The sequence below is a fragment of the Carcharhinus amblyrhynchos genome, chromosome 4, assembly GCF_965287045.1.
Source record: "Carcharhinus amblyrhynchos chromosome 4, sCarAmb.v2.hapA, whole genome shotgun sequence".
NCBI lineage: Eukaryota > Metazoa > Chordata > Chondrichthyes > Carcharhiniformes > Carcharhinidae > Carcharhinus > Carcharhinus amblyrhynchos.
In genome coordinates, this window is record NC_137327.1 from 45,798,205 (window position 1) to 45,812,270 (window position 14,066).

Consider the following 14,066-nt stretch of genomic DNA (forward strand, 5'->3'; position numbering starts at 1 on the left):
TTTCAGACCTTTTTCTTGCTCCAGATAATTGTGCACTCCTTCTTCAAAGTCATCTTCATTTATAACTTTGCGTTTTACTGGTCTTCTACAAAGAACTGGTTTTGTTGTGGACTCATCAAATTCAGGATTAATTAAACTGAAACAAATATACAAGCATATGGACTATATTATATCGTCTGTTTGAAATATAACTACACATCCACTTTTAGTTCGCTATGTATTACAAACTGTATTATGCACATTTCTAATTGCACTGTCACGTATAGTATGTACTTAGTTGAATAGGCCAAGATTTAAGAAAGGAACAAGCAAAACCATCAGGTCCATTGTCAATGCAATCAGCCACTGCTACCATGTATACCACTGACCCACCCTCTAACTGCAATTTCTTGAGCACAAAAGCACAGAAACAAAACTGCAGCCATTTCAGGAAAAGTACTGGTAAATAAATTCCTCTCCTGTTCCTCAAGACAATTAAGCAAAACCTCAGTGACTACATTAGGCTACAACTCACCTTAAATATTTTCTTCCTTCAAGAAATTTCAAGTTCTTTATAAAAGGGCACCTGCAAATCCACATCCAAAATTTTTTGGTATGCTGTTCCAAAAGATAATGACCCAATGAAGGCAAATATTTCCTGCAATCTAACCTCTTTGCTTAAGGATTTTTACTTGTACCCTCGTATGCCATCACCCCAATGTGCATCAACTAAACTGCATTGAATCTCCCATGTCTCTCCAAAACATATAACCCTAACTATTAAAGCCTGCCCAAAGGAACACACGCTTAACTATTCTTCTTGATGTTCTGTCCTGCATCATGAAACGTGATGGGTTAAAAAATTGATGAGGAGGAAGTATCAGACAGGTTGACTGTACTAAAAAGCTGATAAGTCACTCGGACCAGGTGAGATGTATCCAAGGATTCAGAGGGAAGCAAGAGGGAAAATTGCAGGGGCACTGTTCATAATTTTCCGATCCTCCTTCGAGATATAGGGGTGGTGCCAGGGAACTGGAGATTGCAAATGTTAGGCCTTTGTTCAAAAAAGAAGGCAAGATAGGTCCAATAACTATAGACCAGTCAGCTCAGCCTCGGAGGTTTCTAAAAATGGTAATTTGGGTCAAAATTAACAGCCACTTGGGCAAACGCCAGCAAAAGTTTGTCAAGGAAAACAAACTAATTCTGCTTGAGTTTTTGATGAAGTAAGAGAGAGAGTAGATGAAGGTAATGTGATTAGTGTGGCATACTTCGACCTCCAAAAGGCACTTGTTCAAGTGCCGCACAACAAACTTAGGAGCAAATGAAATAAAAAGGACAGTAGCAATATGGATAGAAAATTAGCATCTTGATAGGAAAATGACTGATTGTTTATCACTGGAGAAAGGTTTATATTAGGGTCCTCCAGGGATCGGTGCCAGAATTTCTGCTATCTTGATACATATTAGTGACCTAGACATCGGTGTACAGCACATATTTTCAAAATCAGCAAGTGACATAAAAGTTAAAGTATTGTGATATAAATAGGTTGGTGCAATCAGTAGATAAATGGCAGATGAAATATGACGCTGAGAAGTACAAAGTGATTCATTTTGGTAGGAAGAATAGATACAATTCTAAAAGTGGGTGCAGGTTTCCTTTTTCACCCTTGAAGCACAGGAATGGTTTCTCCCAAGCACAGTGACCTGTGGGCAGACATGCACAGATCATTGAAGGTTGCAGGACTGTTTGAGAGAGATGTCAAAGCATATGGGAGCTTTATAAGTAAGGGCATTGATTACTAAAGCAAGGAACTTATGATTATTGTGTACAAGATACTGGTTCAGTCTCAGCTGGAATAGTGAATCCATTCTTGGCACCATACTTTACAAAAGATGTGAAAGCATGAAATATGGTACAGAAAAGATTTGCAAGAATGGTTCCAGGATAAGAAAGCTATGTAGATTGACTGAATCTAAAGGATATTCTCCTTGAAGAGAAGGTTGAGAGAAGATTTGATAGAGGTGTTCAACATCTTGAAGGGTCTGGACAGATAGGGAGAAACTATTCCCACTGGTGGAAGGATTAAGAACTGAGGGCATCAATTTAAGGTTAATTAGCAAAAGCAGCAATGGCAATATGAGGAAAACCATTTTCACACAGTGAATGGTTAGGATCTAGAATGCAGTTACTGAGTGTGGTGAAGACAAGGTCAATTGAGACTTTCAAGAAGAATGGATCATTATCTGAAATGGAAATGTTTGCAGTGGTGTGGAGAAATGGCAGTGGAATGGCACTAGGTTAAGTCCTCCTGCATAGAGGCTGCATTGAAACAACAGGTCAAAGGGCCTTCTTCTCTGCTGTATCAATTCTATGATTGTAAAAATGTGCTTGGCTTAATCTTCATTTGAATGTCCTTAACATTGTTTATATCTAGACATGTTCTTCTACATATAAAATCTTCAGCTTATTGTTCTAAACAGCTTTTAAATTTTGCTTCTAGTTATTAATTTCTCTGCCCATTTCACTAGTTTAAATACTCCCACACTTTTCTCTTCATCCTCTGAAAAACACTGGCACAGTTTAGTTTAGCTGAAACGATCCTACCTGTACAATTTTCACCCACATCAAACCCATCTCATTGCCCTGGAAAAAATTCTCCCTTCTACGCTATTTGCCAAATCATTTTTCGATGCATCTCATCTACTTCGTGAGAACTGTTCAACACTCTGGGATTTAAAACACTAATAATACTAAAAAACTGAATGAATTAACTTTGGAGAGGAATCACAGACTGCCTTAAGTATATTACAGAAGGTACTGTCTGCATAGAAACACATATAACCAGTTAAAAGATTTAAACATGTGTCTTGGATTTAAAAAGGATTTGATTTCAGATGTACATTTTGGTAAATGCAGTTACAAATACAATTTTTATCAGTATAGGTCAGAGAAAGTACAGATTCCCAGGCTCCCAAATGAATAGGATTATTCATTTTTCTGATATAGATAGTTCACCAATCAGTGGAACAGGAACTTTTGACTCCATGATTTGTGTCATGGAAGTTGCTAAGAGATGGCGGGAAAGAACATAGAATCCTACGGTGCAGAAGGAGGCCATTTAGCCCATTGAGTCTGCACCGATCATAGTCCCACCCAGGCCCTATCCGCAAACCCTATGCATTTACCTAGTTAATCCCCAACACTAGGAGGAGATTTAGAATGGTCAATCCATCTAACTTGCACATCTTTGGATTGTGGGAGGAAACCAGAGCACCCAGAGGAAACTTACGCAGACACTGGGAGACCATGCAAACTCCACACAGTGACCCAAGCCGGGAATTGAACCCAGGTCCCTGGCGCTGTGAGGCAGCAGTGCTAACCACCATACCACTGTGCTACCCTGTGAACTCTGTTTAGCATTACAGAAGTTGTTAAAAGACAAAAGGATAAGAGCTTCCAGATTCTATGGACCAATTTGTTAATGATTACCTGTACCAAAAATTATTGATTTGTAACCTGGTAAGGATGAACCAGGAGGCAGGAAAATTGAATTTGGAAATGTATAACTTTATTGACGAATGTAACGTAATTCAAGAGAAGTGTTGGACTGCCTAATGCTATCTCTTCCCAATGTACGTTGGTCAGTAAAGAACGTCTTTCACTGGGATACTGCTGTGACGCGAGTCTTTGTATTAGCCAAGTTTTGGCAATACTTAGTCTCTGAAAAGAAACCCCGTCGATACTAACTGACCTAGGTTATGTCACTATAATAAATACTAGCCCTTATAATCCTACTTTTGAATGTAGCACACAGCACAAGACCTTTATTCTACTGTCCCAGTATGCCTAGTTCCAATATCACATGGTTTTTGGAGTGGCATGGAGTGTGTACACATTGTAATACACAAGGCAAACAATTTAAAAATGAGAAGGGTTCATACTTTGGGAGTTTCCTCAATAAGGATCTGCAGCACCATTCAAATTATCTCCCTCTTCTCAGAAGTGTGCATAAAAAGAATTACAATAACTTGTATGCCATGGTAAATATTTGATTGTTCATTTATTAGCAAATTTAATTGATGAAACAACACAATTGGCAATTTTCTTTCAAGAGTTGACTGCCCCAAGCATCAATTTAGAATTTAACAATTATCCAATTATATTCTCAACAGATTTGTCTATCATAGTGCACTTCATCTCAAACTAAAACAGGATATGGTGGGGAGATTGCTGGATTAGTAATCCAGAGGCCTGGGCCAATAACCCAGGCAAATCCCACCATGCTAGTTTGAGAATTGGAACGCAAATTTAAAAAAAAACAAGAAATTAAAAGCTGAAACAAAAACAGAAAATGCTGGAAGATCTCAGCAGGTGTGACAGTATGACCCTTTGTCAGAGCTAAAGACAAAGAAAAAAAGAACGATATTTATACTGTGACCACCCTGCTCTCCTGTGTTAGTGTAATTACAGTTGGGTCTTTATGTCTGGTCAAATTGCCATAAAGATCCAACTGTAATTACGCTAACATTGTAGTGTGGGCCAAAAAGTAGATTCAGCAACACTAATGTAAGAAACTTTATTTCTATTCCACCTGGTCACTAGATGTTTAAAAGTCATATTCAATTAAGTTCCCCAATTATAAATTGAGACATAAATCTTAGAATTCCTAGGCCAATGCAGGACGATTGTCCAAGTAACTTTCCAATATTTATATGGTGAGTACACCATAATGCCTTCAAATAACTATCAATATTATCATTCATTTGATCTTATTACACAATTATTACCCAACTATTGTTGAGACATCTGGAAGTCTTGTGCTCTTTTCACATAGCTCCACTTGTTCATTTTGTTGAGTTTCTAGTAATTAAAACAGACACTTTAGTACACAGTACGACTTGAGTATTTCATTCACTTTTCCCTCTTTTTCTCCTGAAGATAATGTTGCCTTGAAGTACAGTTACAAACAATTTTCCTTTTGAACCTTACACAACTAAAATTATTCACACATGAACCTTAGAAGTGATTATAGATAGTTATTCAAAACACAAAAGGAATCACAGCAATTCATCTGCACAGGCAGAGGCTGCATTGCTAACTCTGAACCTATCCTCACTATACATTTACACAAATGCACTTGAAGCAGGTCAAGAGAAGGAAAACTGGCCTATTTTTCTACTCCTCATGCCGCTGCTACATTTTTTTTAAGATCAGGTAATTCAGCAACAGAGATTGGGATTCCATGATTTAACTTATCTGAGATGTTGGGGAAACCCTATTAATGCCATTGAAATACATTTGTACATGCCATTTTCAAATTCACCAAACAATCTTGTTATATTGTTGAAACATGCAAATGATAAGCACAGCATGTGTAATGATGGGGAGAAAGGGCAGATTACAGATGGTTTTGGATCAATGGTTCTCAAGGTTTTCCAGCACCGGCCTTTTCCTCGGTGGGGTCTGTTGTAGAATAATGATTAAAACCTTGATTATGATTAGTCAACAACTCTATTATCATTGTATCACATGACTACTAGAACCACAGAATCCCTATGCAGAAGGTCATTCAGCCTGTCAGGTCTGCACCAATTCACTGACAGAGTATCAGAGCCAGACTTTTTCCCCTGTCCCATCCCTATAACCCCACACATTACTAGATTGGTGGAAGACAAACTAAATGGATACATGCATTGCTGAACGAAAAAAGACTAATGTCCATTGTTGACTAAACTAAAATTGTACTTTTATGGGGCAGCAATTAAAGTTCAAAAATAGTACTTATTGTCCATCTAACTAGAAAGCTCATTTTAACAATACTATCACACTAACGTTGTGAGAGTTGTTGAGATAGTGCAGAGATTATTTATTTTTCGCTCATTTACTATATGTGGGCACGGTCAGCATTTGTTGTTCATTTCTAATTGCCTATGAGAAGGTGATGGTGAGGAGATGATGAGGAGAAGGCCTTCTTACTGCTTCAATCAGCGTGGTGTAGATTCAACCACTATGTTGTTAAGGAGGGAATCACATGACTTTGACCCAGCATAAGTGAAGGAATGGTGATATATTTCCAAGTTAGGATAATGAGGGACTTGGAGAAGAACTTCCAAGTGAGGGCATTTGTACATGTCAGCTGCCCTGGTCTTTCTCGATGGTAGAGGTCAACGGTTTGGAAGGTGTTTTCGAAGGCAGCTTGGTAATTTGTGGCAGTGCAACTTGTAGATGGTGAATATGGCTGCTGGAGATTGAGGGGAGATTTGAGAAATGTACAAGATTATGACAAGATTTCATAAGATAGATAAAGAAAAGCTAAGGGCTAGGGAACACAAATTTAAGATTTGAGATAAGAGGTACAGGGGATACAAGGCAAAACTTTTTTTTAAACACAAGCGATAACGACCTGGATTCCCTGTAAACCAGAGTGGTAGAAGCGGAGGCAATCAATAATTTCAAAAGGAAATTGGATAAGCTCTTGAGGGAATAAACTTGCAAGGCCATCAAGATAAAGAAGGTGAATGACTGGATTGCTTTAAAGAGAATGGACATGACTTGAAGGGCTGAATAGTCCCATTCTGTGCTAAAATGTCGTTATGACTCTTAAAGAGGAAAAATTCTTGAACCAACAAATTTTCAACACCTAGGCAAGTCCACATGTACCTGCTGTAAGTTGGAGTCCCTGTTGTGTTGCCTTTTCAAACTCTGAAACACTTATCTCCTGCTTCCGAACTTTACGGTTTAGGGATAACTTTTCTTCTATGGTATCTTCTGCTGGCAAACTTAAACCAAAGCTGTCATTACTGAAGAAAACATGAATCATTTAAATAATATGCTCTGACAGTCTTGAACATTCACTTCTAATCTTCCTGCAGAGCAACATTTAAAATTCTGACTGAAATTGTTCAATGGCAGTGCAGCGCAACCAATGTGGAACTGAGCCACCCAGAACAAGACGATACCATGATTCTCAGCCTATGCTCATCTGCGGTGCTTCCAATCTAAGTAGTAAAAAGAATTACGAGTGCTTTCACTCCTTATCCCAATTCAGTAATCCTTATTGAAAAGTGTGCACATGCAAGTGGGAGATAAAAAGTAGGATTTGGCTTGCCTATGGTTCTTCATAAAATTAAACAGCTTGCAAATATCAATGGCATAGGATCACATACAAATGAAGATTATTTAAGTGATGCCTAAATCTTTAAAAACATAACGCTGTGGGAATAAAAACTTCCATTTATATAGCACCTTTCGTGACCACAGGATGTCCCAAATTGTTTTACAGCCAATGAAGTACTGTTGGAATATAGTTGGGTAACTGTTGTGACATTAGAAACATGGAGACAATAGCAAATTCCAACTGAGGGTAAACTGCCAACATCAATATGATCTGAGGTAGGTTCTTTACTCAGAGACTGGTTAGGGTGTGGAATGGACTGCCTGCTGTTACAGTGGAGTCAGACACATTAGGAACTTTCAAGTGGTTATTGGATAGGCACATGGAGAACACCAGAATGATAGGGAATGGGAAAGCTTGATCTTGGTTTCGGACAAAGCTTGGCACAACACCGAGGGCCGAAGGGCCTGTACTGTGCTGTTCTACAATGATTACATAATCCATTTTTATGACACTGTTTGAGAGATTTACATTGACTATAACACCGAGGATAATTCCACATCTCTTCTTTGAAATGAGCGCTTTTATATCCTCCTTGAAGAGCAGGAACCTCAGCTTAACATCTCATCCAGAAAACAGCAAGCGGGATTTTACAGCCCCACTCGAGCAAGACCAGAAATTCCCACCCAAGGTCAACAGACATTTCCGTTGTCCGTCCCTCACCCACTTCAATTCTGTGGCGGGCGAGGTAGTAGCATATTCAACAGTACAGCAGTCAGGCTGAGCATCAGCCTTGATTCTTGTACTCAAGTCCTAGAGCTAGCTCTAACTATTCTTATTTCATGAATTTATATACCTGCCAGATGACAATTTTGCCTTGTGTCGAGATTTCTTCTGCACAGATTTTTTCTTTCTGGGATATGCAACCTTAACCAAGGAGGATTCCAGCTCTGTTAAGAAAGCAGAAAGTTTGTTCAAGAATTTATAATCTTAATCCTATGAACATAACATAAAGATCCATGAATGAATTATGCAGTTTTGGGGTGATTTGATATCTCTAATAATTTAGTCAACGTAATCAATAACTGAACTAGACAGACCAGAGCCAATCCAGAATTACAACTCCTTCTGATAAAATTTCTAGGTGTTGACTTTGTTTTTTTCCCATTTTATGCATTTATATAAACTATTCAATGCAAGAATGCTGTATTAAAAATACACGTCATCTACAAATGTAAATGCAAGAAGGTGCAATTACTACCCACCAGTTTGCATGAATTTCTTCAGAAGAATTCTTGGTGTGTAATCATTTAAAAACTCCTGAGGGATTGCTTGTACGGCTTTTGCTTTGTTCGGTCTTGGAGAATTTGTTCTGGTTGATTGAATTAAGGATGATACTGATGGCCTCTTAATCGAAAAAAAACAAAGTTTTCTTATTAACTAGAAAAGAACTTAACTACATATTTCTCTCATGTTCAGTATCAATAGCCATCCCTAATAAACCAAAGGCAATCTTACTCGCAGGTGGCAATGTAACATTGCATAGGACTGAACAGAAACCATATTACTGAAATTAGTCACTGGAATTGGCAGCACTCAACTTTTACTACTCTCACCTATTTAAAATTATTTTTCACAGGATGTGGGTGTTTCTGGTTGGACCAGCATTTGTTGCCCATCTCTAATTATCCTACAGATAGTAGGAGAATGAACACCAGGCTGAAGTGGGAAAAATAAAGAAATGGTTACCTGGGAAGAAACAGGCACTAGCTTTTAGCACAGTCACTTCAAGCTAAAACGTGCAGTAACCGAAAGGCTGCAGGAAGCTAGTCAGAGCTTGGGGCACTTTAAAGATAAGGACAGACCCAGAACAAAAGAGACTGGTAATAGGATCAGATGGGAACATGAATACATAAATGCAACAAAAACCAATCACTGAATGTATAGATTGAAACCAGTCATTGATAGAGGAAATGTATCCATTCTACGAACAATGCTACGTTAACTGCCCATGTCTGTACCTGTCTGATTGTAACAATGCGTTAACTATCGATCACCATGATCTGCCTACTCAACTATAACAACGTGTTAAACGGCTAATGTCCAGACTACCTATTGTCTGAAAGATATAAAAATGATCAACTGTTATTGTATGATTGCGAAGATAGTTGCCAAGTACTGCGGAGTACCTACGCTTTCTCCCAAAGCTTGGTGTCCGAAATAAACTGTCTTATTGAACCTCCAAGTCTGACTCGGGTGGGTAAACTTTCCACAAGACTATAGCCATTTAGGCTAAAAATTATGAATCATGGTTAGTAAGGAAAACAATTTTCATAACCTCAGAATGCCCCAAAGCATTTCACAGTGAATTAATTACATTAGAAGTGTTATAATGTCAGAAAGACCTGCAAGGCATATGGGTTTTCATATTTTTTTCCTTGCATTATGAATTTTAAGTATTGTACTTTATAACTTCCTTGCAAACATTTGGTAAACAATTAGTTAACTGTTGGATTGTGTTCTCACGGGAGATTGCTGATTAGGTTTGGCATAAATGAAAGATGTCAAGCAATGATTAGGTACAACATGTTGTATGAAACTAGACATGCAATGAGACAAAGGGTGAGAAGTCAGAAAAATCAAAGATCAAAACAATTCATAAAGATTAATTAAAGAATTAAAATGGTTTAAAAATAACCAAGCCCATAAATGAAACATATGGTTTAACAATAGGAAACAGGAAAAGGACAATTTGAAATGACTAGGTTGTTTGGATATTTTGAATTGTATTATTAAACTCTGATTGTAATTGTGCTACCAAAAATGTTACAAGCATGCCTTAGGCTTAATTAACTGAGTTCAAGATATAGCAATAGACTGTATTTACTGTCTACTAATGTAACTGAATGGAATATCAATGGTCTATTCATATAACTGTATCAGTGCACTGAACATAATAATCATGTTACAAATGGTGGAAGAGAACTATTTTAGCAAATATGGTTGAAGAAATGCTGGGCGCAACCGCATAGGAGCAAGCATCCATGCATGAGTGAGCTGTGGGCGGCTGGATGAGACCGGGCAAAAGGGCCAATGAAGACCAGACCAGACCAGGCGAACCCTCGAGGACAGGTCTAGGTAAACATAAATGAGTGAATCTGGGTGAACGTGAGAGGAAGATGGTAGCATAGGTAACATCATTAGACTGGTTCTAGTGATTCAACTAATGAATTTATAATATAAAGCTAGTCACAGTAATGGTGACTATGAAATGATTAATTGCTTAAAGTAAAAGTTTATTTATTAGTCACAAGTAGGCTTACATCTGGGTGTTCTTGTTCAAGGTAACATGCAATAAGCAATTACAAAGTCTAAATGTATATTTGCCTTTTGAAGAAAGACATCTTTACTCCTGTACACTAAATCCTCTTGCAATATTGTACAAAACCTTAGTTAGATCACACCTGGTGTACTGTGTATAGGTTTGGTCCCTTTATCTAAGGAAGGATATACGTGCCACAGAGAGAGAGTGCAAGAGAGGCTCACCAAGTCATTTATGGTGGGATTGTCCTGTGATAATACTGTGATGAGATTGGAGCTGTATTCTGTCAAGTTGCAAAGAATGTGATCTTATTTAAACTTACAAAATTTGTAATGCACCAGACAGGGTAGAAGTAGAAAGGATCTTTTCCCCAAATAGGGTGTCTAGAACCAGAGGGCACTGCTTCAGAAAAAGGGACAAACTACTTTGTATTAAATGAGGAGGAATGTCTTCACTCAGAAGGTAGTGAATCTTGGCAATTCTGTCCACCAGTGGGTTGTGAAAGTGCTGCCAACGAGCATGGTCAAGACACAGACTGACAGATTTCTTGATGCTTAATGACATTGAGTGTTATGAAGCTAGCATGGGAAAATGACACTAAGGTAGATGATCAGCCACAATCAAGCTGAATTGTGGAACATGCTCAGTGGGTTGGACAGTTTATTCCAACTCGTATATTCATAAACTCTTCACAACAATAGATTTAAATAAACTAATGTTGGTTTCACGTGAAATTGCATAAAAAATTGTTTGTTACTCACAGCAGTATCATACTTCACACAATTTCTCTGTTTTGCTTTAATTTGGCTACGAAGAACCATAGTTGGAGACTGCTCTATATTAATGAGCTTTTCGGGAGAACTTGCCTTTTTCTGTAACCTACTGCTTGAAGAGAAAAATAATTACGTTCTACAAATCCAGCAAAGAATAATCTGTAGGTGTCACATCGTGCTAACTGTGGATCAAATTTTTTCTGGTTAAAATATTTGTTAAGCTTTGTGTAAACAGCCAATTCCCTCTGGGACACATGATGATTGTCTATACACCTTTAGTCCTAATTATGCCATTCACTAAGCTGCCCACAGAAAAATGATGAGTCAGATTAATGCAGCAAAGCAATTATATATCAGCAAGCCAATACTGAGTTCAGCAATAAAATGGCAAGTCATTTGATACATGTGACAAGAGACTCAAAGCAGTTTTCCCTGCCATCAAGAATGTAGCTTCTATCCTGGCAGTGTTTTTTTAAATTAGTGTGCCAATGTTAGCAGACAAATAGCTTTCCCATCAGCAATGCTAAATTATCAATGCATACAGCACTCTGGATTTGACTGTCCCAGTGTCCAAAGTGCTGACAGCTGATGTAGCACAAAATGTTTAGTTCATTCCTATTGATTCTCCAATGGCACCCCTCATCATATTCTTAACAGATTAGTGCTTGGAGATCTCCAAGTACCATAGTCCTGGAGCAACAACAGTAACACTAAAGCAGTTTAAGTTATCCATGCATCATTTACATATAATTTTGCATTAATCAAAAAAACATCAATTTCCTTCAGAGTTGAAAACTGGATCTCTCATGAAATTCAAAACACCACAAAAACAAATACCCCAAATTCTGCCAAGGAGCAATACCGGTTAATAATTGAAGTGGAGCTTGAGGGATGTTTTTTGAAACCTTGCACTTATCTGAACAAAATCTCTCTCAGAGCACAGGAGATCCAAGTGATGGAAAATAGTTCCAGGATAGCTTTAAACAGCACTGAGAGAGAATGACTCTGTACAACAAAATGACATTCAATTTCAAAACCAATGCTTTCACCCCTCAGCGACTGTAGCTGCAAAACTGACAAAATCATGCATCCTTAGAGATTGAAACCTGGAGCCTTGAAATGTTAACCCTTCTTTGTGTAACTGAGGTGATATTAATGTATCTCAAAAATGAATGCCCTGGACTTGGAGGGAGGTGGACAGATAACTAATTGGGAAGGTAACATTCTAACCTTTTTTTTCCTGGATGTACCATACTCTGTGGAACCTCATCAGCAATCATACCCTTAATTAGGGTGCGCATCGTCATATCCTCAGGTAAAGAATCCATCTTATTGATTAGAAAAATCTGCTGAAACAAAATCAGTCAATATAAGTATTTTGCTCCACCCAGTCATCTATAGTTAACCCAGAAAGTCTGGAAATTCTTATTTTCTTGGAATTTAGAAGCTGATAGTTTTAGTGAAAAATTCAATACAACATTACTTAGAACCATAGAAATGATACAGTATAGAAGGGCCCATTTTGTCCACGCCAGCCCAAAGACACCCAGGTTCCCTTTCTAATCCCATCTTCCTGCACATGGCCCACCGCCCTGCAACTTACAGCGCTTAAAGTTCAGATCCAAGTACTTCATAAATAAGTTTAGGGTCTCTGCCTTCACCATTAACTGAGACAGCAAATTCCAGACACCCACCACTCTCCGCATTAAAGAAAGGTTTTCCTCATGTTCCCGCTAATCATTCTGCCACTTGGCTCAATCTCTGACCCCTGCTTTTTTTAAAAAACACTCTGCCAAGCGAAACAAGTTCCTGCTGACTACTTTCTTCCCACCCCTCAATTTTGTATACCTCAAATCATGTCACCTTCAGCCTTCCCTGTTCCAAGGAAAACAACCCACCTCTCCCCATAGCAACAATTTTCCAGCCCTGGTAACATTCTAGTAAATTATTTTCTCTTTCCACAGCAATTACATCCTTCCTATAACGTGGTGACCAGAACTGCATACAATACTCTGGTTGTGGTCTCATCAATGTTTTACATAGTTTCATCATCATATCCCTACTTTTGTATTCTATACCTCTGCCAATGAAGGAGAACATTTCACATGCCTACTGTACAACCTCATGTACCTGTACTACTACCTTTAGGGACCTATGCATTTCATTCACACATTTCAGTACTTTCCCTTTCACTGTCTGACCCCCTAAATGCATTGCTATGTTAAAGTCCATATGCCACTATGCTGTCATACTCTAAGAGTTGAATACCCATTTTTTTTTGCTCAAATAAACACAATAATAAAGTACAGCAGCACTCATGAAACAGCATCTCATCATAAGCTATCGAATTGGAGGGGAAAAAGATTTATGTTGTGGAAACAGTATTCTAACAAAATGAACCTGCAAACACTAAGAAAATGAATGATATCTCTACATTAAGAAGTCTGAAAAATCAAATTCAAATTTAATATTTGAAAGAACTACTTAATATTGAAATTACATTTCCTGCAACATAGCCTTCAAAAATGAATTTTCTACAATAATAATAGATCTGGTAATATTAGCCAAAGAACGCAGCAATTTTCAGGTAATTATCTACATGGTTAAGGCTGGCAGGTGTCACTGTGGCATTAATGAAAATATTTCCATTTATTCCATGCCTTATCAGAGAAATGTCAATGGCATTACTTTTGAGCTGCAGCTGATAAACATAGGAATCGAATTATGGAAAGCCAGGCCATTAATCAGTGAGATAAAAGACCAGTTCTGTTTTGGCTGTGGTTGATGCCTCAGCTCCAAATATGCAGTCAGTTCCCTGAGTTACTGAATTTGGTGCTTGGATCATCAGATTAAACCGGAATTTGAATATGATTGGCGG

General features: G+C 38.0%; 1 protein-coding gene across 1 annotated transcript in view; it reads right to left on the bottom strand.

Annotated features, from left to right (window-relative positions):
• Positions 1-14,066, bottom strand: part of cenpt (centromere protein T) — a 94,994-nt gene that overhangs the window by 71,903 nt on the left and 9,025 nt on the right. The window contains exons 2-8 of the mRNA XM_080187985.1: positions 12,419-12,534; positions 11,177-11,300; positions 8,359-8,500; positions 7,950-8,043; positions 6,640-6,779; positions 4,767-4,839; positions 9-136 (exon numbers count right to left, since the gene is read on the bottom strand). Of these exons, the coding sequence (XP_080044111.1) occupies positions 9-136; positions 4,767-4,839; positions 6,640-6,779; positions 7,950-8,043; positions 8,359-8,500; positions 11,177-11,300; positions 12,419-12,516 (799 nt within the window). The 5' untranslated portion in view covers positions 12,517-12,534. The remainder of the gene's footprint in view (positions 1-8; positions 137-4,766; positions 4,840-6,639; positions 6,780-7,949; positions 8,044-8,358; positions 8,501-11,176; positions 11,301-12,418; positions 12,535-14,066) is intronic.